The sequence below is a fragment of the Triturus cristatus genome, chromosome 11 (genome assembly GCF_964204655.1).
Source record: "Triturus cristatus chromosome 11, aTriCri1.1, whole genome shotgun sequence".
In the NCBI taxonomy this organism is placed as follows: domain Eukaryota; kingdom Metazoa; phylum Chordata; class Amphibia; order Caudata; family Salamandridae; genus Triturus; species Triturus cristatus.
In genome coordinates, this window is record NC_140594.1 from 1,150,645,311 (window position 1) to 1,150,670,994 (window position 25,684).

The following is a 25,684-nucleotide window of genomic DNA, read 5'->3' on the forward strand; positions in this document are numbered from 1 at the left end:
ATGTTGCAAAGCAGATTAAGGACTCGGACAATTCCCCAAAAGACATTTTTAAGATAGTCCAAGGCTTTATGAAACCTCAGGCCTTGAAGAGTACTATCCCTCCATCTTTGGCTCTCTGTGAAGAACTAACCATTTTCTTCCAGAATAAAATTTCAACCAATTATTCTTCCTTTCCTGTATCTGGTTCATCTGATATTGCAACTTATCCCACGTCAGATAAATGGTCAGCTTTTTGACCGTTTGAAATGGAGGTGTCATTGGGGGAACTAATGAAAATAAAATCAGGCTCCCCACTGGACGCCGGTCCAGCCAGATTTTTCAAGCTATTAGCCCCTTGGCTTAATGGCATCTTGAATCCAATTTGGAACACCTCATTGGAGATCGGGGTTTTTCCAACTAGCTGGAAAAAGGTCTATGTCCAGCCTATCCTAAAGAAAGAGGATGCTGATCCAGCAGAGCTAAAAAAATTTAGGCCTATCTCACTTCTTCTGGCCCCGGCCAAAATTTTAGAAAAAGAGGTCCAGAGACAACTCTCGGACTTCCTAGAATCAAATAACCATCTTCATGATTCTCAGCCTGGGTTTAGGACAGGTTACAGTACGGAGACAGCTCTACTGGAGGTGGCCGAATCGATCCGGAAAACCTTAGACGAGGGAAGCTGTGCAATGTTGGTGCTGCTGGATTTGTCCGCAGCCTTTGACACGGTTTCGCACAGGATCCTCCTGAATAGACTTCACTATTTAGGAGTAACAAGAACGGTTTTCACAGGGTTTCGTTCAGTTCTTGAGGGTCGTTCGCAACAAGTGTTTCTGCATCAATATGTCTCCAGCTCTTGCCCCATGTTATATGGTGTTCCTCAGGGCTCTGCTTTAAGCCCCACCCTTTTTAATGTCTATCTGACTCCCCTTGCGGCAATTGCTGAAAAATGTGGGGTGAAGGTTGTCTCATATGCAGATGATACTTGTGAGAAGTTGGCCTGATATATGATGTCACTAATTCTAGTGTACACCCTGTATCAGTCCAAAAAACCCTCATGATGATTGGTTGTAAAGTCAACCTTATAGACCAGCTATCCTAGTGGTAGCATGGACAAGAGCAGCCTTAGGCTAAACTCTGTATGGCATGTGAAGCCAGCTGTTATACCATTTGTAATCCCTTGAATACCAAATGAAAGGACACCACAACAGATATATATAAAAATAGAATGTATTTATTCTAGTCAAAATACCCTCAGCACTCTTTATGAGATTCGAGGTAAGTACAACACAGTCTTATTTAAGCATACATTAGTCACACAGGTAAGTAATACAGTTAGGTCCTAGGGGCCACGCAAACCATATACTAAGTAAGTGGTATAAGAACCACTGTCACAAACACAGGATAGGCCTAGGGAATCGCTGGGGCTACACTATACTACCAAAGGTTAGGAAGTGGGAGGCCCACGGGATTCAGGTGCAGAGTGGAAACACTCACGCGTAATGCGTAAAAGTCGATAGAAATAGTAGTTATCAGAAATTAAGAGTTTTAGGACACTTCTGGAATAGATAGGAGTTCGAGACTTGGAAACTAGACCCTAGGATAGTCAATACCCTTGTGAGCAACGAAGTACTCAAGTTACCTAGCCCACGGGCTGCGGGTGCATAGGTGTGAACTTGCGTCGGGTTTCGTCGTTGACTCCTATGGATGCATGAAGGAAAGTTGCTGACAGACAGTCAGTGAAGAGTGTCCGGTGGATCCCAAGGATGGAATCAAGAAGGAAGATACCTGCAAGCAGAAGGGACAGAGTCTAGGTCACCAGCCAGGAGCCGGGAAGGAACCAGGAAGGAACCAGGCGATGTCGTGAAGATGCAGGTGAAGAGGTGAAGCTTGTCGCAGCAGCCACGGGTACCAGGAGGCGTCGAGGACGACCAGGACCAGGAGGCGAGCTGTCCCACGAAGGCTCTTGCTGTCGGCGGCGTCGATGTCGAGTCAGGACCCAACAAGCCGTGGCAAGCGGAACCCACGCAGGATGGAGGACTTGCTTCTGGTGCAGACCAGGAAGGTCTGGGGTGCTTCTCTTTCACAGAGGAGCGAGTGCCAGTCTGCAGGAGCCGGACCAGCAAAGTAAAGTTGAAGGTTTGTCGTCACAGAGGTTACTAGCCAACGGACCAGCAACCGGACAACACGTCGAGCAGCTCAGCTCAGGTGCAGAAGGGCCCCACGCAGAACACGTGAAGTGTGGGGAGCTGATCTTCGTTGCAGATGATGCTCGGGAGTGGGGCTTCTCAATTCCCCAAGCACAGCCTCGAGGAAGCCTCAGAAGTCGCGCTAGTCAGTTACTAGCCACTTTTCCCAAGTCGCCGGTCCCACGTCCCTCGTCGCCTCCACGGGTCTCAGCTTGGCTGTAGATGTGGATCTGGTTCAGAGGTGTCTGGAACTCTCGGCGCTGGTCAGTCTCTGCAGTCGTCCCTCGTAGGATCAGTCGCAAAGCATGCAGCGGTCGCTGGATCGTGCCTGGTTGCCCAGGGTGGTCACTCCTTGGCCACAAGGGAGATTCTTCAGTCTTCTTCCTGAGGTCGAATGTCGAAGGTCCAGAGTTTCTGTTCAAGTTGCAGATTCGGGAGAATCTAATTCTGCAGGGCTCAGCTACCTACTGATATACTGGGCTAGTGGGCTGGGCTACCTGCAAGGTCCCTCCTATGGGTGGGACCAGGAAGGGGAGTGGTTACACCCCCTTTCCTTTGTCCAGTTTCACGCCAGAGCTGGGGCTGGAGTGCCCCAGCGCCGGTTTGAACTGGACTATGCATGGGACACCTTGTGTGCCCCAGGCAGTGTCTAGTTTCTTTCATCCCTCCCTGCCCCAATACACTAAGTCCTGTCTGGGGTGGTGCTAGCACCTCCCAAGGCAGGAAACCTATTGTCCAAGCCTGCCTCGCTGGAAGGACTCCCAGCAGCAGGAGGTCAGACTTGTGTCTGTGGCAGCAGCATCCATTTTGTGATGCTGGGGCTCTGGTTAACTTTAAGCGGGTAAGTAGGTTTCAACATGTCTTCTCCCTCTACAAGGGAGGAATAATATCCTCATCGCCAGGAACGGGATGGGGGTATTATTCCAAAGTGTTAGACACCTTACACGACATGTTTTGATAAAGCCAAACCATAATTACCATAACCGTTTAAGATTATAAGGCACTTTAAGAGTATATGGTAGGCTATATCATAGAACAGCTATAAGGACATGGTTCCGAAAGCTGCAGACAGGCTCAGCTCATGCTAGAGCACCATCTCACACGTTACCAAGCACTCTGCCTCCAGGATTGTAAGGCCTGCCATAGGAGTGACTGATAGGTACACATGTGTCTATATATAAGGTAGGTATAGGAATACTACACCTAAGCAAGGGGTGATTACACGAGCTTGCCCCAGCTGAGTGATCAGCCAGTTGTGTCATAATGGAAGGCCAGGCCAGGGGTGGCATAATACATGCTGCAGCCCCTGGTAGGCCTAGGGTACACCTATGCCCTGGGTACCTAGGGTACACTATACAGGGGCCAATAAGGTGATCCCTACCAATTGGGTTATGCACCTAAAGTACATAGTATGAATTTAGAGAGAGAACAGCTGGGCTGTGGGTCTGATTAGCAGGCCCACAGCCACGTCTAAGTCGAAAACCAGTGAAGCAAAAGCAAAAAGTGGGGGTGAACATAGAAAGCAGACCCTACTCTCCTACAATACTCAACTGGTGTTCTCTTTTAAAGAACACATCGAGACAGCCTTCGTCAATTTTAGACAGTGTCTCTTAAATATCTCTTCATGGATGACGGACAGCTGCCTAAAATTGAACACTGGTAAGAAGGAGGTCTTATTTTTTAACCAACCGACTCCTCCGTGCACTGCGCTGTGGTGGCCAACCGAGTTAAACCTGCCTCTGCTACCAGTTTCCTATGCCAGGAATTTGGGTTCCAAGTTTGGCGCCCAACTCACTGGCAAGGCACAAATTGCTCATGTCTCCTCTCGGTGCTTTTGGAAACTTAAGGCTTTGCGCAGATTTCTACACTTCCTGCCGATGGAGTGCAGGAAGTCAATAGTGCATGCTTTAATTACTTCACAACTCGACTATGCAAATAGCCTTTATATTGGTCTTCCTGAGTACTTGATGAGGAGACTACAGCTGATACAAAATGCAGCAGCTAGGTTGATCATGAATGTGCCACTGCGACATCATATTACCCCCCATTTACGCAGCCTACATTGGCTCCCAGTTAGGAGGAGGGTGCAGTTTAAAGCTCTCGAATTTGCACATTGAGCAATCAGAGGGACCGGACCCCAATATCTGAAGCGGAGACTTCAGAAATACAACCAAGCCAGGGCACTTAGATCTAATAGTCGTAACTTTTTGGTCATTCCTCGTTTTGTGAAGACAATGACCGGTGGCCGTGCGTTTTCTGTAAAAACTGCTACCCTGTAGAATACGATGCCCAATCACCTGGGAAAAATAGATACGGAAATCCTGTTCAGGAGAGCACTGAAGACATGGCTTTTCGGCCTGCCCTAGATACGTTGGTCTTCTCTGGTTTTTTCTTTCCCTATTTAGGATGCTAGCGCCGGGACACTTCCGTTGGAGGTAGCCATGCGCTTTATAAGCTTCAATAATAATAATACTAGACCCATGGATGCAGTTGTAGCCGTTATCGTTGACGATAAACGTCGTTGTTGAGACACCGCCGACAACAAAGCCACCGTCGACGACGAAGCCACCGTCGACAACAAAGCCACCGTCGACGACAAAGCCACCGTCGACGACAAAGCCACTGTCGACGACGAAGCCACCGTCGATGACGAAACCACCGTCGACGAATGCTTTTTTCTATGTTTGCTTGTCGTCGTCGACGAAGTCAAAGGCATTGTAGATGAAATAGGTCTCACCTTAACAGATACTAACGTCGACGGTGAAGATGCAGACAACAGGATCATAGCTGGCTTCATAGACACAGAAGTTGAAGTCGTCAACGTAGATGCGACGACGGCAGCTCTCGTCGACGGAGGAGGCGTTGATGAGCTCGTCGACGAGATAGGCAGTTTTTGAAGTAAAAACTGCGCAGATGGAGTCTTTGACGCCTGAGAATCAGATCCCGGGGTCGTAAAAGGTGCAGAAAGACTCAGAGGGGAAGAAATCACCCCTTTTGAATTTGAAGGTTGGATAGTGGGCTTATCCACATGATGTTTCTTCACCACTTTAGGTTTTGGAGAAATCTTTTGATAGTCACTTGTCCTCTTCAAGGATGAAGATGTTTTGATTGATGACACACTCTCCACATCTGAGAGAGGATTCTCTGAAGTCTTCAACTTCAGAGCCTTCTCTGTCCTTTAGAGTCTTCTGAGAGAAGGTCCTACATATTTTACAATCCTTTACCTGATGTTCAGGATATAGGCAATAGATACATTTTTTGTGAGGGGCTTCAGAATGAAGTCTCTGTTTACCACAGCTTCCACAAGGTCTGGAGAGGGATTTCTTGGTAGTAGACATTATAAAGCTAACTTTCCGAGAAGAAATGAGAAGAAAAACTGAGCAAGCTCAGGGAGACTCCCTTCACACAACGTGCGGTAGAAAATCTGAGGGCCTGAGCCTCTGAGGAGAACATTCTAAGAGGGTGCGGACGCCTGATTGGCTGGAATTTGGACTAAAACATAATGACAGTCATATGTTTTAGAAGTGACAAGTTGTCTATCAATAAAAACTCTATGGTTTTACTTTCTTTTATGCCTATATTGGCTTATGTTATTACTGCATTGCTATGTTATGTACCGTGGGACTTCGACGACGGGGAATATTCAAGCATGTGAATCTATGAAAGACACCCCAATACTGGAGAATTCCCACCTAGTCTCGTCTTCCTAACCCTGGGAACTAAAAGAAGAGATTTGCTTCCTGATCCCGGAGGGAACGTAAGGCTTAAGTTTCTTAGAGATGTAGAGAGGACCTTTCTTATACAAGGCTTTATGGACAATACAATAGATTTAGAATTTCACATCTTGCGGATTTGGAGCCAGTGGAGCCGGCGGAGAAGGGGAAGGGAGGGAGTTTTAAAAGGAGCATTCGTGATGAGTCGCGCTACGGTGTACTGGACTACGGGCAATCTACTGAGGCATGACTCATTCGCAGAGACAAGTAGAGCATTACAGTAGTCGAGGCGGCTCATAAACATGGTCTGAATGAGAGTTTTGTGGGTATGATCTGGCAATAAGGGGAAGACACCTCTAAGAAAACCCAACACATAAAAGCAGGTGCTAGCTGTGTGGGCAGCAAGCTCCTTTAATGTTAAGGCACGATCAAGGCGAATGTCCAAATTTTTAACTAGGTCTTTAGGCCCAGGAGGGGTGCCAAGGGCTGCAGGTCACCAGTCTGGAGACCATTGAAGGGGAGCGTCCCCAAAAAGCATAATCTCCGTCTTACCTGCATTAAGTTGGAGAAAATGCCTTTTCTTCCAGAGGGCATTTGCAGTCATTTCCTCGGAAAAGGTGGCCTGAGCCGACGAGGATGATTTGTTACAGGAGAAGAGGAGCTGGATGTCATCCGCATGAAGCCCCAGGAACTAAGGAGTTTCGCAAAGGGGACAATATAGATGTTAAACAATGTAGGGCTCAACAATTTATGGCTCCAGTGATGTCATATGGTGGCACGTGAGGAGCCGTGTACCTACCGACACCCCCTGTTGAGCTATCGAAAAAAAAAAATCCATAAAAGCTGGCGCATAGGGTGATATTAAAAAAGGAAGACATGCAAATAGTGAGGAATAAGCAGGTAGATGTATCCATCAGAATGACCATGATGGAGGCTAAAACCGAAAGGCAAAAGGAAGTGACTTAAAAAGTATGAACTGCGCTGGATATGGACATTTTGTAGTCAACACATATATTGTACTGCTGTAGATATTTTTGTTGTCAATATTATTACTTTGATATTACCTTTCAGTGGTAATAGTATCAGTGTGGTGAAGTCTACGTAACATCAGACTTATCAGGAAGTGAAAGCACAGGTGTACCAAGTGCCAACTCGAAAGGGATTACTATACAGAATGTGCTTCTCTGATAACAGTAGAAGGCCAGGAGGTTTACCACCTCCATATGATGTTGACTCTACCAAAAACTTTTTTTTTAGAGCCCAAAGCCTGCAGTTGTGCTGCCGATATTGTAATGTCACTCTCTCATCATCGCTTGGTTCGAAGTGGAAATGACTCTGCAGTTGTAACAGTGCCTGTATGTTATCAACAAAAACAACACTGGCAAAGCCAACAGGTGTCGTCTTTCAATAGCATTACAAGACCTTATTGCTTTGCCAAAGCTTTCTGCTGATATTATTGGGCGGAAAGAAATAAAGTGCGTGTTTGCCAATGCTGAGCAGCATCTAAAAAACAAGTCACTGCAGTGTGATGAAACATATATGAACATGGGTTACCATGCGCACATAGGTCTCATGACACAGCTTCATTTTGTAATTATTGATCTACCATTCCAATCTGTGGATGGCAATCTTGAAGCAGCACATCTAAAAATACACATGGCCCTACATAAAAGAGAAAAAGAGCTGCACAGTAGTAAATGCTGGAACTGCCAATCCACCCTAGAAATGTGGCGGTCTGGGTGTAGGAGCAACAAAGGAGAGAGTAGGGGGATGGAGAGGCACCTTGGAAAGACTGGGCGGACAGAAATGCGAGGGGAAGTAGATCGAAAGGGCAAGAGCAAGAGAACCAGTTCACTGCCATGGAGTTCTGAAATAGCAAGAATAGGGAGCTCCGTGAATGTAAGACGTGGAAGTCAATCACTTAAAACAATATTATGAAAGCTATGCTTCTGGGTGGGACAAGCACAAGAAGGAGGATAGCCATCCAATAACAAACAAGCAAAAAAGATGAATAAGAGAGCTAACCTATGGTATGCAGTGGGCTGTCCCATAGCCCACTGTGAGTATTGGTGTTGTCCACAACAAATCTTCGACAACAGACAACTAAAAACGGACTGTGTTGAAATCCAAAAAAGGCTTGTGGCGCAGGATACAGTGAGGAGAGGTTCTAGGGTTATGGCCTCACAATGTTGGAAGTTTGTACAGGGCTTTCGAGTACAGAATCCCTGGCATTATTACACGAGATGGTGCAATGTTAATGATATGGAAAAAGTGCTGTCAGCAACTTCAATGCTAAAGAATAATGCCAATAAAAGTAGCTATAAGAAAGGTCTACTGCGCTGATACAGCAATGTTATCCACTGTGGTGCAAGCCACAGCTCTGTACTGATTAAAGAGCCAGCTTCCTGAAACTCTATCAGTTGTTCCATAAAAGGGGACCCTGAAAGAAGAAACATTCACCTATCCAGGTACAACTAATGCTGAAAAAAGTTACGAGAGGCACCTGAATGTCTGCACCTAGACTGTCTTAAATAGAACAGTACATTCATGCAAACATAAATATACATGCACAGTTAAATGCATACATGAATCTCCGACTACAACCACATACGCAATAGGACATATTCGTGAACACACACTAAATACATACAGATTTCGCTTACACACTTATGTAACTACCCATGTACACAAATGCAGGCATTAAAAACCCATTTTGATATCACTTAGCGCTGCTGTTACATACAAACTTTACATACCTTGACACGTGCCGTTCACATATGAATATCCAGCCTTGCACGGACATAGGAAACCCCCTGGTATGTTCTGGCAATCCTCGTTCACCTGACAGGAGGACGCATTGACCATGCACTCGTCGATATCTGAAACGTAAGAGCACACTTACTGGCTTCCATTTTTAGAGCTCATCTTTACTTCTGAAGATGCTGAGCCTGAGACACGCCCTGTAGACTCATGTCACAGGCCTTGTGAGGCCGAGCCTGTGTTGAATGGACCAGGAAACGACGCAGGCCTAGTCATGTGTAACAGTAAGTGTTCTAACGGTGGCCATTTTTGGAGAACCTGTCTACTACCACAAACGTCTGCTCGTCACCACATTTGTTTCTTGCAGTTTATTCATTAGAGATGACGTGGTAAGCTGAGCTATGCTATTGGTTGATCTTTATGGGCACGCCCACAGGTTAGGATCTCGCCACGTTGCTCACACATTTACAAGGATTTGCCCAAGTGCAGGTGTTTGAGGTATTCAGGGGGTCGAGGTAACACGTTAGCTGACTGCCACTGAATACTGGGACAGCAGTATCGAGAAAGAAGAGGGTTTGGAATGGAAGCTGGAAGAATGACGTAGGTGAGCATGTGGTAAAGTTTTGGGCACTGTGTAGCATACACAAAGATTTAAACATTTGCCACCTGTCAACAGGAGTGGGAGCAATTTTTTACCGCAGCACACTGATGAATCTGTGTTTTTAGTAAACAGGAAAGGCTGAGTTTTATTTCGATTAACACCAAAAATAAAATTTGTTCTGCAGGTAAGCTAAATAAAAGCACAGATTCAATGGCCTATCTCAGAATAGCCCTCATCTCTGGTCTCCAAAATGTTACACTATTTTGATTGGATACTAAACAGCCAATCAGAACACTGAGACCTATTATTATTATTATACTGAATATCAGTTTTCCATAAATGCTAAGTGAGCGTACCGTTCCAGAAAGTCTGGCTGGTTTTGTTTTAGTTTCAGCCAATAGGAAGCAGTCTGCGTGTTTAAACATTCTCTGTGGCAGTCAGAAGCCAATCAGAGTGCCCTGTTTCCTAAAGCTCTGCCTGACTCTGGCGGGGAGGGCGGGCCAGCTATCTTATTGTAGCATCTGGCCCCCTGGGGAACCCTACACATTGTTACAGCAATGTATCTCTCTCCCTGGATGCAACTCATATGGAAAATGCAGATTTACCCAATGGTCCTGTCGGGCAGACCGTTGGGAGAAGAGTAACAATTTTACCAGCACACTGCAGAAAATGCAGCTTCTGAAATTGTTTCAAAATTTAGTGTAATGTGATTATTTTCAACTGCAGCTGTGTGAGGCGCAAATCTGGCAAGTTTAGGAAACCAATTAAAATGTGTCTTTTGAATCAGTCATTTTACTGCTCTCCTTTTTTAATTGCAGGATTATTAGAGTGCCCTCGGCTGCCAAGTAGACTTGCCTGCTCTCCAAGTCAATGTAACATCCAGCGCTCCCTGCAGTCTGTGTAAAGGCTATCACCATAAAATAGAAATACCGAAATAAAAGCAATGACTGGCATTTTTCATTGAAACAGGCATTGGCAAACCCAATAGGTCTGCAGTTGTTTGCCAGCAGTTTGCCAATTCTTGTTTTGTTTTGTAATGTTTGGGAATCTTCCAGGGTTTGTCAATGTAAAAAAAAAAAAAACAACAACAAAAAGAAACTAAAGACAAAAATGTTTTTGTGTTAAAAAAAGCACATATTACCATACTACTCCAGCACACCGAAGGAAACTACTTTATGTGTGGATGTGCTCCTTGTAAAAAGGGCAGCATTCAGAAACTCGTTGTGAAGTCAGGCAATGGCTAAAGTGTTGTCACGCACTTCCACTTCATGCATGCTGGAGTGGGTTGGAGAATAATGTGACTATTATGACCACAGACAAATGGATGAAGTGTAGCTGAGAACCCCTATAAGTAACTATGTCATACACATCATTTTAGTAAAATCCAAAGGTCTTGGCTATCACAGACCTAAAAAAATGCCAATCGCTCTGCCACTGGCTGCCTGCCTCTTGTCTTTCAAAAAGAAGGAAAGAAAGAAGGCACGACAGAAAGAACAAAAATGGATAGCAAGACAGAATGTAAGAAGGAAAGAAAGAAAGAAAAGAGAGAAGGAAAAATGGGACGAAGAAAATAAAAAAGAAATAAAATAAAGATCTAACAAAAGGGCAGAAAGAAAAAAGCAGGAAAGAAAGACAGCACAAATGAAAGAAAGGAGAGAAAGAAAGAAGGGTAGAGAGACTGAAATAAAGTAGAAAGGAAAGAAAGCAAGAAAAGAAGGATAGAAGGAAAAAACAAGAAAGAAGTGAAGGATTGAAAAAAAGAAGAAAAGTATGAATGAAAAAAGATGAGGAAAGAAGACAGGAGAGAAAGAAAGCAATAGAAAAAGAAAGCAATAAACAAGAACAAAAAGAGATAACGAAAAGAAGGAAGGGAAGAAGGAGATAAAATATTTTTTTTTTTCAAGTGCAGCAAATTAAACATGATAAAGGTCGGTTTTCTTCATAGGCAAAGTTTAATATAGAACCATTGGTGAAATTGAATAAATGCGTTCTGAAGAATTGTCTGTTTATGAATTCACATGTAGAGGATAACGTAATACATAACAGTTTCAAACGGGTGCAATTTGGTATGCCATGAAATACCAGCAGTCCGATAATCAAAGGTATACAAAAAGATTTTTAAATAGTATTTGCAGGAGACAGGAACTGATTAAGCATGGAATGTGGCCTGTGCTCACATCTGGTATGAAGAGCAGTGCTTTCATCTAAGGCTCTAAACTCAAAGGCAACATTAATGCAGTTGTATAGTAAAAATAAAATAACTGCCACTGAAGGGAATCGACCTTGTGTGCAGATGTGCTCATTGTGAAAAAACTAACTTCAGTCGCTAAAGTGAAGGTAACCAGTTTCTGAAGTAGGCTGACCCATTGAGGTTTCCAAATCAATGTAACACCCCTCACTCCCTGCTGCCTGTGTTTCATACTCTGGGAGGGCAATGTCAATGCTATTTCTATAACATATAAATACCGAAATAAAAACACAGACTAGCATTACTCTATGACAAAAAGGACAAAACAGAAAAGACATGCTCAAGTCCTTGAAAAGATAAAAGCAACTTTTAGACAGAGCTATAATTTAATGTTGCAAAGTGAGAAAAACAGCAACCAAGCCAATAAATGTTGAAATAATAAATTATCAGTGGTGAACTGGCCATTAGACTGGCTGGTCTGTAAAGTGACGATTCCTTTTGTTTAGGCCTTGGAATAAACTAGGGACATCAATGCTGCTGTCCTTTGACAATGTTGAAGTGTGCTGACTCTGGTTATTATTTAGTTGTTGGCAGGCTGGGGATCCTCTCCAACCTATATTTCTGTAATAGAATAAACTCTTTACAAAAGGAATCATCTTCTCTTGACTGTTGATCAGGATGGGATGCAAATCCGTACCATCAAGATAGTGGACAGATGGTCACGAAGCCCTTAAACATAGTACAACAGCTCTGATTTTATGTTCATCGACAAACCATGGTTATCTGTGCTTTATCAATGGTAGGCAAAACATGGCCAAGGTTTGCCAGTGTTTTGGACATGCTGGGTTTGGCAGGGTTGTGCAGAATTGTCAATGGGGAAGACCATCTCATATATACTTTGCTCCCCTGGCTACCTAACCTAAAAGTAAGGTAATAAAAGCAACGAAGAAGATAAGCATACAGGTGGATTATGAGGCTGCCCACTTAGAGAGAGTATTTTGCTATGATTATTTGTGCATTTGTTTAAGAGTTGGGGCCTGTGTAGACCACAGTGAAAGATCCATACAACACATGGTTGTGGAGGCAGAGATCTACAATTTCTCAGTTGGAAACTAAAAGGGGGCCTTGTGAACCCCAACTAATAAAATGTAAAAACGTCCGGGTGCTGTCAACATCAGTGCATGGAGAGTAAATGTGGGTCAACTCAGATGAATTGGCAATATACTAATGGAGATCTGTAGATGGTTTAATGAAATTACACTGAGTACTTCAATAATGCTGTTATGTTTAGAACTAGGTGTTGCAGGAGTCAGTTTGTAGATGGGGCTTAGGCTAAACCTCTGTTAGATAAGGCTATTGCCCAGGCAATAGCTTATTTGCTTCGGACATAGTTTAAACAACGTTGTAGGACTCCCACAAAGGAGTTCTTCACACAATTCAAACATGTCTAGGACATCTTAGTAGCCAAGGAACATAGTGATATATGAGCCAAACCTAACACTAGAACCAAGCCAGTAGCTTCAATGTTCAAGGAACAATAATCAGAGTGGTCTGAGAGAAGGTGAATTAAAGGGGAGTATTGACGCATAGTTGATGGTGCCAGCCATATCCAGGTAGAGAAAGATTTTTACTTGATTCATCAGTTCACCTACCTCAAACTAAAAGGGACATTCTGGTTTGGGATTTTCCCTGTGTGGGTTTAATTGTCTAATGGAGACAAAAGAATGTGGTCTCTGCTAAATGTTCGTATTGAGCAGATATAATCTTTAAAGTGCCTTTTGTTCCTGTGCCCTTTGTATTAAGGTTATAGGAAACATTGGCTGAAACTAGTTTTTGTGAGGGTGAAAATTAGATACACGAGAAGCTCACTTGAGCAGAGTAAACCAACAACCCACACAATGTAAATAGTTGCTGTCTTCAAGTAGAGAGGTAAAATTACAAACCACCAAGGAAAACATTTAGATTTTAGCACACTTTAGAGTTTTTTAGTAACACTTAAGAAGTGGTGGGCCAAATGTAATAACCATGATTTTCTACATCATGACATCCATATCAGGAGTGGAATGTTGGACTTTGTTGTAATTGTTACAAAGAGTGGCTTGGTTTTTTATGGTATTATTTTTTTAATTGCAATATTGATGTTGAATTGCTTTATTTTTGATAGATAAAAAACAATTTCAATATTTGTTTGATGGGATATGCTATTTTATCTTGTGATGTGTGCATAACAATATGGATGTGTTCAACAGATTTTGTTTTCAATATACATATTTTTGATTTGATTTAGTTAGCAAAATTATGATGTTTCAAACCCAGCCATTGGTTGAGCACAACCAAACGTATGGCTTGTGGCAGCCACAAGTGCACTTACTCTTAACATAAAACCATTTTAACGACTCACCTTGGCAATCAGTCCCATTTCCGGTGAATCCAGGCCGGCATGTGCAGGAGAAGGACCCATCTGTGTTGTTGCAGTAGGCATTAGTGTGACAGTTGTCTTCATTAGTTGCACATTCGTCTATATCTGTACATTCCTCTCCATCATAACCAGCCTTACACTGGCATGTAAAAGAGCCCATGTTGTTGATGCACTCAGAAGTTATAGGGCAAGTGGTTGAGCTAGAAGCACATTCATCAATATCTGCAAAAAAGAAGCAGATCTTAAAATAGTCAGTGAATGTCACTTGAACTGGCACAATGGCATTACTGAACCAGAAAATGTACTTACAAGTAACTATAGTTCTTCAGCTTTGGTATCTTTCATAGATTACCATGCTTTAAAAATCCCTATCATTAAGTTGGGAATAACCAGTACTTAATTTTAACACAGCAGAGTTTCCAAACACTCTGATAACATTTAAACTGTCATATGTGGTCCATTCAACACATTATGTGATATGAAATCTGGCCAATAAGATGAATGAAGGCAGAGTACCAATTCAACACAGAGGTTGATCTGCTCCGATTATTGCAGTTAGTCAATTTACCACTGTCAGAAATACATTTTCAATATTATTTGTTAGTCAAATGGAAATCTTTGGGCACCTTAAATATAAAACAATGATTCTTTCATAGAATCACTTTATTGTTATTAAATAGGAGAAAATGTCTTTGATTGTAAAGGCCTGGATTTCGCCAACTCTCCTGGGAGATGTAAGTTCCGCTTTCCGAGAAAGTAATTTTAATTCTGCCTGGTGAATTGGTTTAACAAGCATTGAAAATGCAATAGGTCTCGCCTTTGATTACGTCAAAGCCATTTGCTTTGTTAATGGTATTGTATAGCAAAGCAAATGCCTTTAACTTAATGAAAGGCGAGACCTATTGCATTTTTAATGCTTGTTTGTATCTCCTACCCAGGGCTTTAAGTGAGCTGGGTCCTGCCGGTGCTCAGCGCCGGCAATTCTAACAAGATCCAAATGCACTTAAAATAACTTAAAACGTTCTTTAATTGTAGTGCCTGGCGATGAAGAACATGTAAAGTATTTTTGTTCACATGATACTTCCCACCCAGTGTTTAAGAGGTGTGATATGTATGGCCAAGTGGAGAGGTTGTCCTTGTCCTGCTGCGAGATACATTTTAGGAGCATTGTTTGGGAGATGCTAATAGAGCCACTAGGGCCAGGTAAAGAAGGAGACGGAATGGGAGGAATGGAAATAATGACGGGGGAGTGGGGCCAGTGAGAGAGACTAGATGGGAGAAAGGGAGGGATAGACATGGAGACAGGAATATAGGAAGGGAGGGAGAGACAGAGACAGGAATACAGGAAGAGAGGGAGAGACATAGACAGGAATATAGGAAGGGAAGGAGAGACAGAGAGACAGGAATACAGGAAGGTAGGAGGAGACAGAGACAGGAATACAGGAAGGGAGAGAGAGACAGAGACAGGGAGGGAGAGACGACAGAGACAGGAATACAGGAAGGGAGGGAGAGACAGTGACAGGAATACAGGAAGGGAGGGAGAGAGAGAGAGGCAGGAATACAGGAAGGGAGGGAGAGACAGAGACAGGAAGGGAGGGATGGAGAGACAGAGACAGGAATACAGGAAGGGAGGGAGACAGAGACAGGAATACAGGAAGGGAGGAGGAGACAGAGACATGAATACAGGAAGGGAGGAAGACAGACAGGAATACAGGAAGGGAGGAGGAGACAGAGACAGGAATACAGGAAGGGAGGGAGAGACAGAGACAGGAAGGGAGGGAGAGACAGACAGGAATACAGGAAGGGAGGAGGAGACTGAGACAGGAATACAGGAAGGGAGGGAGAGACATAGAGAAATAATTAATGGAGTGAAAGGAAAGTAATTTTAAAAGGAACTTTTTCTTTTTAAGAATTTAAACATACGCAACCTAGCTGATGTGGGTTTTTTGTTTTGGTTTTAGTGTCCATTAAGATAAATTAGTCATACTGATTTTTTTTAAATATGATGCACCTAAAAATACAGTTTTTTATTTGAAAATATCTGCTGGCGAGTGTTGGTAATACACCAGCGAACGATTCTTAAATCACTGAGCCCGCTTCATTTCCCATTTGGTTTTATACGTGACTTTTATTTGTGGGACCGGGCTTAGCAAGGTAGTTGATGCCAAATGACTAAACTATAAAATGCAAACCATAGAACGAAAACAATGGCCTGAGCAGAGATGACGTCATAGTTTATTTGTTAGCCTTGGTCGATGTTTTAAAAAAATATTTTTATACAGTGAGAACTCGACCCGAAGGTATCTGAGCACTAGTTACGTTACAGAGGGACACATACATTTCTAGGGATGGTCAGATTGAGTGATTGCCTGGAATCACAGGATGTGTGTGCCTCTTGCCAGACTCTAGCCTTGTTCCCCAGCTTCAAAGTCGGCTGCTCTAGCTATGAAGCCACAGAACCGACGGGTGCCATTATTAGTGCATCAGCATAGTCATGGGGAAGACACCTTGGCATTATTTCCCCAAAATCCCGGAGAGCTGTGGCATTTGAAATAATATTTTTAAAAAAACAGCTGGCAAAAAAAACGCATGTCCAACTCCACAGTCGGTTTTTTCTCCGTGCATAAATTTCTTCTTAGCTGACAAACAGCGGCACATATGTGGCAAAAATAAACATCTCAATAATTCTTACCTGAGATCTACGAAGGGGCACGCATGCAAAAGATGGCCATGTGACGTAAAGGATGAATGAGCTGCATGTATTAGCATATGAAGTACATCTTGGCAGTATTAACGCCTTACGTGGCTAAACACTTCTTTGGAAAAGGTGTAGAACAGTACATAAAATGCAGCTTGTGAATCATATTCCTCTGTTTTAAACATTGGTCTGGGCTTCGATGGAGCCAGGACTGCAGGGGTGGCTGGCAGGCGCAGCCGCTACTCGCCCAGGGGGTCACCGTACTGTGCATAGTACTTCATTCACCGCAGTAAGATTTTTTTAAAGAAGAGTGCAGAACTGTTTATATTGTTTAAAAAACGGGCATCAGCAGTCGCAGCTGATAACGGTTAGTGAAAGCATTCTATTAAGGACATTGCAGCAGTGACATGGTGGCAGGAAAGCAACTACTGGCGGAAAGCAAAGCAGCTCCACCCGAAGTCTTGGCGTGTTGCAAACATAAACAAGAGAAGCCCGGCGGAGCGTGGCGCGTGCGCGCTTGGGGGCGGGGGAGCGGACCCTTTGAAGTGCTCCCAAAAGGCGGATTGCATGGCGGCACGATGCGCGTGATTGTGCGCGTGCTAGCCATGCAATCCGCTTTTTGGGAGCACTTTTCAAACCCACTTTCTATAGTCTCGCTTTACGATCGCTTACGCGATAGCAAGGTCGAGACCTAAAAAGGGTCCTCGTTAGTTGGGCTAAAACTACATTGAAATGCCACTAGTCCAACGGGGTTCTTATAATCGGAAAAAGTCTGAAAAAGCTGTTGAGATATTCTTTAAATATTCTTTTAGCGATGGTCAACTGAGTGTTTTCTGTCATGAGAAATGGCCGCTAGATGGACTTTGAATGATTTGTGACTCAGACCTGACTAAGTCAGATGCACTCAATATGGCTATATTTGTCGTGGTAAAGATGATATTAGGTGTAAACTAAGATCAGCGCATCATGAACAGGATCGTTTGCCTTAGGTTCCATAAGTTGTGTTTGTTGGTGGAGCTCTAGCAGTAGATAATACCATCCTGCAATCTTCTGGTAAATCTAGAACGTGGAATTCATTGAATTTGGGAGCTAAGGTGTCAATCTCAGAGACTTCAGATCCAGATTAAATATTTGACCGATGCATTGTGTCAATAGGTTCTGTGATGGTTTCAATGGAATTCTGTTTTGTTCTGAAAGCAGAAGTAGCCATGTGAAGCACTGCTGTGTGGGTCGCATAGCAGCCATTAGAACCAGACCCTCTTCATCTTTGTCAGGAGTCTCAGAATACATTGAATAGGTGGACAGGCATATGTATACATTCCTGATCAATTGATTGAAAAGACATTTCCTCAAGAGCCAGGAAAGTTGTGCCTGCTGACATAGTATCGGCATGTGCAGTACGGGTTGGTTGCAAACAGGTCAAGACTTGGTTTTCCCCGGCGTAAGAAAGATTTTGTTGACTTGTTGCTGTTGCAACTCCAACTCGAGACACATCAAGGAGCTCTGCTGAGGCCCAGCAGTTGATTGTTCCTGTTAAATGTTCTTCTTTTAGATGGATACAATTATCTGTGCTGCCATGGATAGCTGTAGGGAATGCGTTACCTCTTGTTTTTCATATAAACCTTGCCTGAATATTATCTGTTTGGATCAATACCATGGAAGAAAGGGCCTTAAGCCCAGTGATATGGACTTCGGGGCAGATTTATGTTGCACTTGCGCCACTTTTGCGCTGCCGTTGCGTCACTTTTGTGACACAGCAGCGGCGCAAATCCTGCGCCATGGTGCGGGGTATTTACAACGTGACGCATCTGGGAGATGCGTCACGTTGTAAAGCCCTGCGCCACATGTAGGCGTTCCAGGGCAGGTGGGGGCGTTCCGGCGCAGGAACGCCTCCTAAAAGTGGCTGAGTGAAATCTACAAGATTTCACTCAGTCACTTTTAGGCCCATGCTGCGTCAAAACCCTGCGCCTGCTTGAAGCAGGCGTAAGGATTGACGCAGCATTGTAAAGATAGGGCCCCCCAGATCATTGCTGGAGCTGCGTCGCGCTTGTGACGCAACTCCAGCAATGCGCCACTTTTCGGCACAGATGCGTGACGCATCTGTGCCGTTTTTGCCCCATGGTGCGCCGCATTATAAATGCGGCGCATCCATGGTGGCGCAGCTGTGGCGCATAGTAACTGGCGCATCCCTGCTGATATGCAGGGATGCGCCAGTCGTCATAAATCTGCCCCTTCAACTCTAGTATATTTAGCATGTTGAGATGCAGTTGCAGCTCCTTGGGAGACCATTACCACGGATGGCTAGTGCCTGAGAGTGTGGCACTCAGCCTTCTAAGAAGGCATCTGTGGTCTTAATGAACTGAGCATTTTCTTTCAGAAGGAACAATGCCATTTTGATATTTTCGTGTAGAATAAAAGCCAAATGGAAAAGCCTGCTTTACTTGTCTTGTCACTTCTTTGATATCATTGAATGATTCCTGCACTTGAAAAATCACTGCTTGTCAAGTTCCTCTTGAATAGGCCTCACACGAAGGCAGAAATGGGGGATCAAAGGAATGCAGGAGAATATCTTCCCTAAAAGGGATTTCAAGGTTCTGACGGTGACTTGTTTTTTCTTTTTTTAAAGCCTTGAAGATCATCGCTAGACAGTCTACTTTTCGTTTGAATGGCTAGGCCTTGTCATTCACTATATCTAAAATTGCTCCTAGAAACTGTATTTCTCTTGAATGGGATAAGCAAGATTTCCTTCAGTTTAAAGAATGCCTAATTCATTGAAGAACCGCCAGCAGTCTCTCTCTTGTTGAATTCTTTGTAGGATGTATGAAATTTCTTTGACTAACTAGTCATCTAGGTATGCAAAAAAACTGATGGCCTTGTTTTCTTAAATGAGCTGCGTGACCCATGCACTTTTTGAATATTCTTGGGGCTGACTTCCGTCCAAATGTCAACACCTTGAAATGATAATGGTGACCAGCCACTTTGAATCAAAGGTAAGTGTGATGATTGGGATGAATTGGTAAATGGAAATATACATCCTGTCTATTGCACCTTTTTACCACAGTATAGGTATCTTGCTTTGTAACAGAAGATGTTGGTGGGGGCCTGTGGGTGGTGGTATTATTGGTGGTTTTTGAATGAATTTTAGCATGTGGCCAAAGTATATAAGATCCAATTCCCAGCGGTCAGATGTTATATCTGCACATCATCTGTAAAAAGTTGAGATTCTTTCTCCTATCCTATGATTCATCGTAACCATTGCTTCATTAATGTCACTGTCTTCTTGAATGTTCATTGCCTTGATTTGTAGATCTTCTTTGAGAGGTCTGCTTATGGTAAGATGCTGATAGTGTCCGACTATATTGTTATGTGAAGCCTTACTGTAGGGCTGTTGAATTGATTGATGCAGTTGACATCTGTAAGGTTTATATCCTCCTCTGAATGAAAATTAGCACTTTTCACATGCTCCATGAAAGAGTTGTGGTCGTCTTTGTTGCAGGATTGTGCTGTGTCCGTATCCGGAAGTGCTTCATTAACATGCTGATCAAATAGCGATTAACCATCATAAACCACGTCTATCATTTTACTCCGTACCTGAGTCTAAAGAGGTAGAACAGAGCCAGCCTTTCCTATGTAATACTGCAGCACCAGGCAATTGTTGTCATTCTGTTGAAGCAATATCCATTGTTGTATCTATTATTGCTTAGGACATTATTTCTACTTCTGACAAGATTGCTTTTTTATCGTCAGGTAGTAATTCAAGGAAAGGCCCAATGTCTGATGACATCTGGTGGTTATATCGTGGATTTCTACTGATTTGGATTTCTGGAGCCATAATTAAATCTACCTGTAGGAAAGAAGAATCTTTCTGGCATAGTTACCCCCAGTTTCTGCCTGGTGCCAGTGAGTTTTGACTGTAGTACACGGGGATCCTGCTAATCAGGACCCCAGTGTCTCTGCTCTCTCTCCTCAATTAATTGGTAAGTACTCTGTACACCCCACAATTGGCATACTTGTGTACCCCTGTAAGCCCCTAGTATATGGCACAAAGGTAGCTACGGCATTGGTATACCAGGGGCCTCCCATGGCTTGCTGCATATACTGTGCCACCCATGGGAGACCATGCAAAGTGTGTCTGCAGGTCTGCCATTTCACCCTGTGTGAAATGGTGCATGCTACTTTCACTTCAGAATTAAGGTTTTCCTTAAATCCCTGTCACTGCACTTAAAACATATAACTCACCCCTAAGGTAGGCCTTACAGCCCACCAGCAGGGTGCATGGTTCGAAGTGTGAGGGTGCCACTGCACGAGCAGAGACACCTCTACAAACTCCGGAGTCCATTCTCTGGCTCTGTAAGTGCAGGGAAGTCCTTTTAATGTATGCAGTGGACATTTGCAAAGTCAAGATGTCCAGCTTCAAAATGGCTTCACCGAACCCAGTCATGTTTAGTATCAAACATGTTGGAATCATGCCACTACACCAATTCCGATGATAGTTGCATGATCCCATTCACTGGGATGGCTCCTTAGAGGACTTTCCCATGTTCTACCTGTGTAGCCTTGTAGGGTCTGCATGTAAGCCAGTGCTGCTGCCGACCCCAGACACTGTTCTGCCCTCCTGCTGCTAAGCTTAACTCTGGCAGGGAAAGGCAGAACAAAGGATTTCCAGTTGAAGAGAGGTGTAACCACCTCTCCTTTAGAAATAGGTGTCTTAGGTTGGGGGTCCTTCGAGAGTCTCCAGACTGCTTGAAGGGCACATTTGGTGCTCTTCTTGAACAAACTGGTGTGCCCCAGTTCAGGCGCCCTTAGCTCCCTCTCTGACGTGAAACTACACAAAGGACAGGGGAGTGACCACCCCTCTGTCCAGATCCTCTCCTGGGAGGTGCCTAGAGCCCTGCCAGGTGGCTACTTCATTCTGCCATCTTGAATCTTAGATGGGCAGAGGCCCCTAGGAGCATCTGACTGGTTAGTCCACCAGACTAGCGTCCCTGAACCCCCTCCTAATATTTGGGTCATCGCAGAAGTAGTCCTGCCCCCTTTCTGGGTTACTTAAGGGTTCCCCGTAGGGTGAGTCTTTAGATTAGTCCAGACTTTGTATTCAAGAACCGACTGGCTTCAACTGAAGATTTGTCTAAAGATTCTTCTGCTGTCGGAAACTGACCTCTGCTGCTTGACTGAGCCATGAACCATGATAAGGACTGCTACTAGTAGGAAGGCTCCTACTACAACTTTTTCTCTGTGCTCTTCCAAGTTCTGTAGTCAGTCAGTCAGTCAGTCAGAAAGCTTTATTCGGTAAGATCATTTACAAACCATAAAAGCATATACAAATTTACATTTAAACATTTGTTCTGTACTAAGACACATGAGTTAAAAAGAAAATGTAGTTAAAAAAAATAGGCAATATATCCAATACAATAAAAAGTATGTGCAAAATCGCAATCTTAGAGAGGAAGATAATCAGTTTGTGATCATATTACTTTGGGTAGTCATAGATTATATATTTTAAGTCTCTAAAAGACGGAAAAAAAGAGCCCCCTTCAGCAATGTTAGGATGCATTGGGGGATGTTCCCAAATCAACGTAGGGTACCTTGTGTTTAACAATAACCGTCTTAACGTCATATAGATTACATGATGGTTTTTTATAATAAAATTAAGTGAGAAATAGGAAAGTCATAAAGAATTACTCATTCACTAACACAAAATCTTGTGGTTTTAGTTTACCATATAGCAGAGTACATTCTAAAAGAATGATATACAGTGCATTATTTGATTTTAAGCTCTATGTACCTAAAACTGTTTAGCATACAAAACATTAGTATTCAGTGTGGTCTAAGTCTAGGTTATTCCGACGTTTAATGAGCTTCTTTAAGTAAGAGGTGACATCTGTGATTATGCATTCATTGTCGAGACATTGAAGGGCCATAAAGGCAGGGCGACATTGTTGAATGCCCCATATTTTTAAAATTGGGACTATCCACTTTCTTCTCAGATCATTATAAAATTTGCAGAACAGGATGGTGTGCATTGTTGATTGTTGAGATATATCGTCACACGGGCATGTAGATAAGTTTTTAGACCAATCGTTTACCGATGGAAAGGTGACCAGCCTATGAAAAATATTCAACCTTAATCGAGTGAGGACAAATCTGTCATAACCCTTTATAGTGTTTTGTAAGTACGGTTGCATACCAAAGGAGGAAGTTAACATAAGATTTGAGAGGACAGTGGATTTTGTCACTTCATTGGCGAATCTGAACCTCTCCATATGATGCAGACACAGTTTCTTGAATTCTCTACCCGGAACACCAGAAATTGAAATTGGATTAGAAAAGTATTCGGGTTTTCCTATGTCTGTCATGAAGTCCCTTACATATCTAATCCAGTCTATATCTAGAGAATGATCCAGCTTCAGAGCGTCCTGCAGCACTAACTGGTTAAATTTGTTGCTCTGTGACTTCCAGATACGGTGCCACAGGGTCACTGGGTGGATTTTTATAATATCCGTTATGTAGGGGACTCCTATCTCAGCGTGGCAGACATATGTGGAGGTAGAACCCGGGACAGCTAATAGGTATCTGAGAAAAGCGTTTTCCACTTTCTGTATCGCAGATACATTACGATGGCCCCAGATCCCTGCCCCATAGAGTGCTACGCTCGTACACTTGGCGTTATAGATCTTTATTAATTCTGGTGGTGATCTTTTACCCAATTTTTGCGAAAAGTTGACAAGGGCTGAAGTGGATCTCATGAAAAGGAGTTTTCTTAGATTAATTGCTTGGTCCCATGTACCCTTGTCATCTATTAATATCCCCAGATATGGGTAGGTAGAGGTATTTGCCAGTTTACTCCCATTTAAGAATAGATCCTTTCCTTTCTTACTGCCTTTTCCACAGTTCATCACGTATGTTTTTGTGACATTTATCTTTAGGTCAATATCACGCATGAAGTTATTGTAAGAATCCAATGCCCTCTGCAGAGCCATTGGGGTCCTTGCCATGATTACGGCATCGTCCTCATGGAGCAATGCCGGTATGCTTCTTTTTGCCGAATTCTGGTGCACTTGGGGGATGTCCTGGCAACCTTCCAATAGGGCCTTTTCGAGGCCATTTGTGTATAATGTAAACAGGAACGGGGCCAGGACTCACCCCTGTCTTACCCCTCTGCTCACCTGAAATGACGAGGTACATTGACCTGTGGGCCCAAATCGGACGCATGCTGTGGCATTGCTATAAAGGGCTTTCAAATAGTTAATTAGGGATGCTTCTAGCTCCATTTCTTTCAATATACTCCATAGTTTACTATGGGAAACACAATCGAAGGCCGCGGAGAGGTCTACAAATGCCAAGTGCAGTTTCCCCCTCCGCGCCCTTGTGTATTTACCCATCAGAATGGCCAGGTTAAGGCCCTGGTCTATTGTACTCAGCCCTTCCCTGAAGCCGAACTGTAAATCTGATAATACGTTCTTTTCTTTCGCGCAGGTTTGTAACCGAGACAGGAATATCCTTCCTGCTACTTTACCCAATGAATCTAATAAAGAGATTGGCCTGTAACAGGAAGGATCCTGTCTATCGCCTTTTTTATAGATAGGGACCATGATGGACTTAGTCCAACTTTTGATTAGGCCTGTCGAAGAGGTTGCGTTAAGAACGCGCGTTAGTAGTGGGGCCCATAAGTCAGTATTGTGCTTATAGATGTCGACGGGGACCCCATCGGGTCCAGGGGCTTTCCTACCGTTACTTTCATTTAATGCTGATGTTACTTCAAATGGATAGATCACAGTATCTTCGGGGGGAGGGGATAATAGACCTTTCCTGGTTATAGTCGCCTCAGGGAGGCCAAAAAATGTATGAAGTGGCTCACCCATTGATGTTCATCAATCGTTACTTCCAGTGATGGTGTATCTTCAGAGGAAAGGAGAGGAGATCTGACTACTTTCCAGAACGCCTTACTATCTTTTTGGATGCTGGCCCTGTGCAGATCTTCCCACAGGGAATTTTTTAGTCCCCTTTTTCTTAATTTTACTGCCTGATAATATGATTTCCTAGCTTGTTGGATGGCGTGTTTATCTTTTTCGATGTTGTGGATAGCTTTTTTAAGTGCGCGGTGGGCTTTTGTGCAGTTGGTGTCAAACCACCTAGTTTTCTTATGGTCCCCCCTTGTTCTTTCTGCTTTCAGGCTGTTTTTTATTGTTGCCGTGATGTTTTGGAAACTTTCTAGGACCAGCCCATCAGAAGTGTTTACATTTAGGCATGTCATAATTGGGTCAAGGGCCTTGCCCACCACTAAGTGTGTTATTATATCGGGGTCCATCATTTCCCATTTCAGTGAGTAACCGTTTGTTCTATCGATATCCAAGTTAGTGCAGATATGATTAGAATTTTTGGTCCTATTTTTGTTATGATGTTTGGATTTTTTATTTGAGATTGTTACTGATTGTGGGAAGTGGTCACTTATGGCTATCTTATGCTTTTTAAATTTCGTTACCCTACTACCAAGAAGATTTGAAACCAGGATGTAATCTATGCTGGAGCACAGGCCAATCCCGTTAAACGTTTGTGAGAAAGGAATGGAGGGAATAACTAATTTGTTTGCAAAGGCCAGGTCCAACATAAAAATATTCTCGTTCAGGGCGCTGCCAATGATATTGTGTGAAAAATGGGTTAAGTTACAATTTTCCTCATCTCTCAAACCGCATATCGGATTATTGTTATGAGGGCATATATTGGCGTTAAAATCTCCGCCCCAAACGATCTGTATTTTTCCAGAACTATGAGTCTGGATATTGTGCAGGACGTGTCTTAGTTGAATCATTTTATCTTCCTCTTTTTCCTTGGCGATATTATTATAAAAGTTCACAACCGTTAGGGAAAATTTGCTATCCATTAATAGTGTTCGCATTTGATAGTGGGGATCAGATATTTCGAGCTTGATTTTTTTTTATTGCCACCAAGTTTGAGACATAAATACATAAGCCTCCCTTTGATCTCCCGTGGTTAGATGGGCTAGCTGAAGTATGGTATGTTTTAAATCCGTCTATGTGAATTTCCTTTTGGGTCCAAGTCTCTTGGAGACAAAGAATGTCCGTTTTTTGATAAAGTCTAAAAAAAGGTCATTTTGGAGTTTAGAGGATAAGCCCGCCCTA

At 43.3% G+C, this 25,684-nt stretch overlaps 1 protein-coding gene across 1 annotated transcript in view; it reads right to left on the bottom strand.

Annotated features, from left to right (window-relative positions):
- The window catches only part of LOC146788619 (uncharacterized), a 1,185,638-nt gene that overhangs the window by 620,904 nt on the left and 539,050 nt on the right, over window positions 1-25,684 (bottom strand). The window contains exons 34-35 of the mRNA XM_085635786.1: window positions 13,829-14,068; window positions 8,635-8,757 (exon numbers count right to left, since the gene is read on the bottom strand). Coding sequence (XP_085491912.1) covers window positions 8,635-8,757; window positions 13,829-14,068 — 363 coding nt within the window. The remainder of the gene's footprint in view (window positions 1-8,634; window positions 8,758-13,828; window positions 14,069-25,684) is intronic.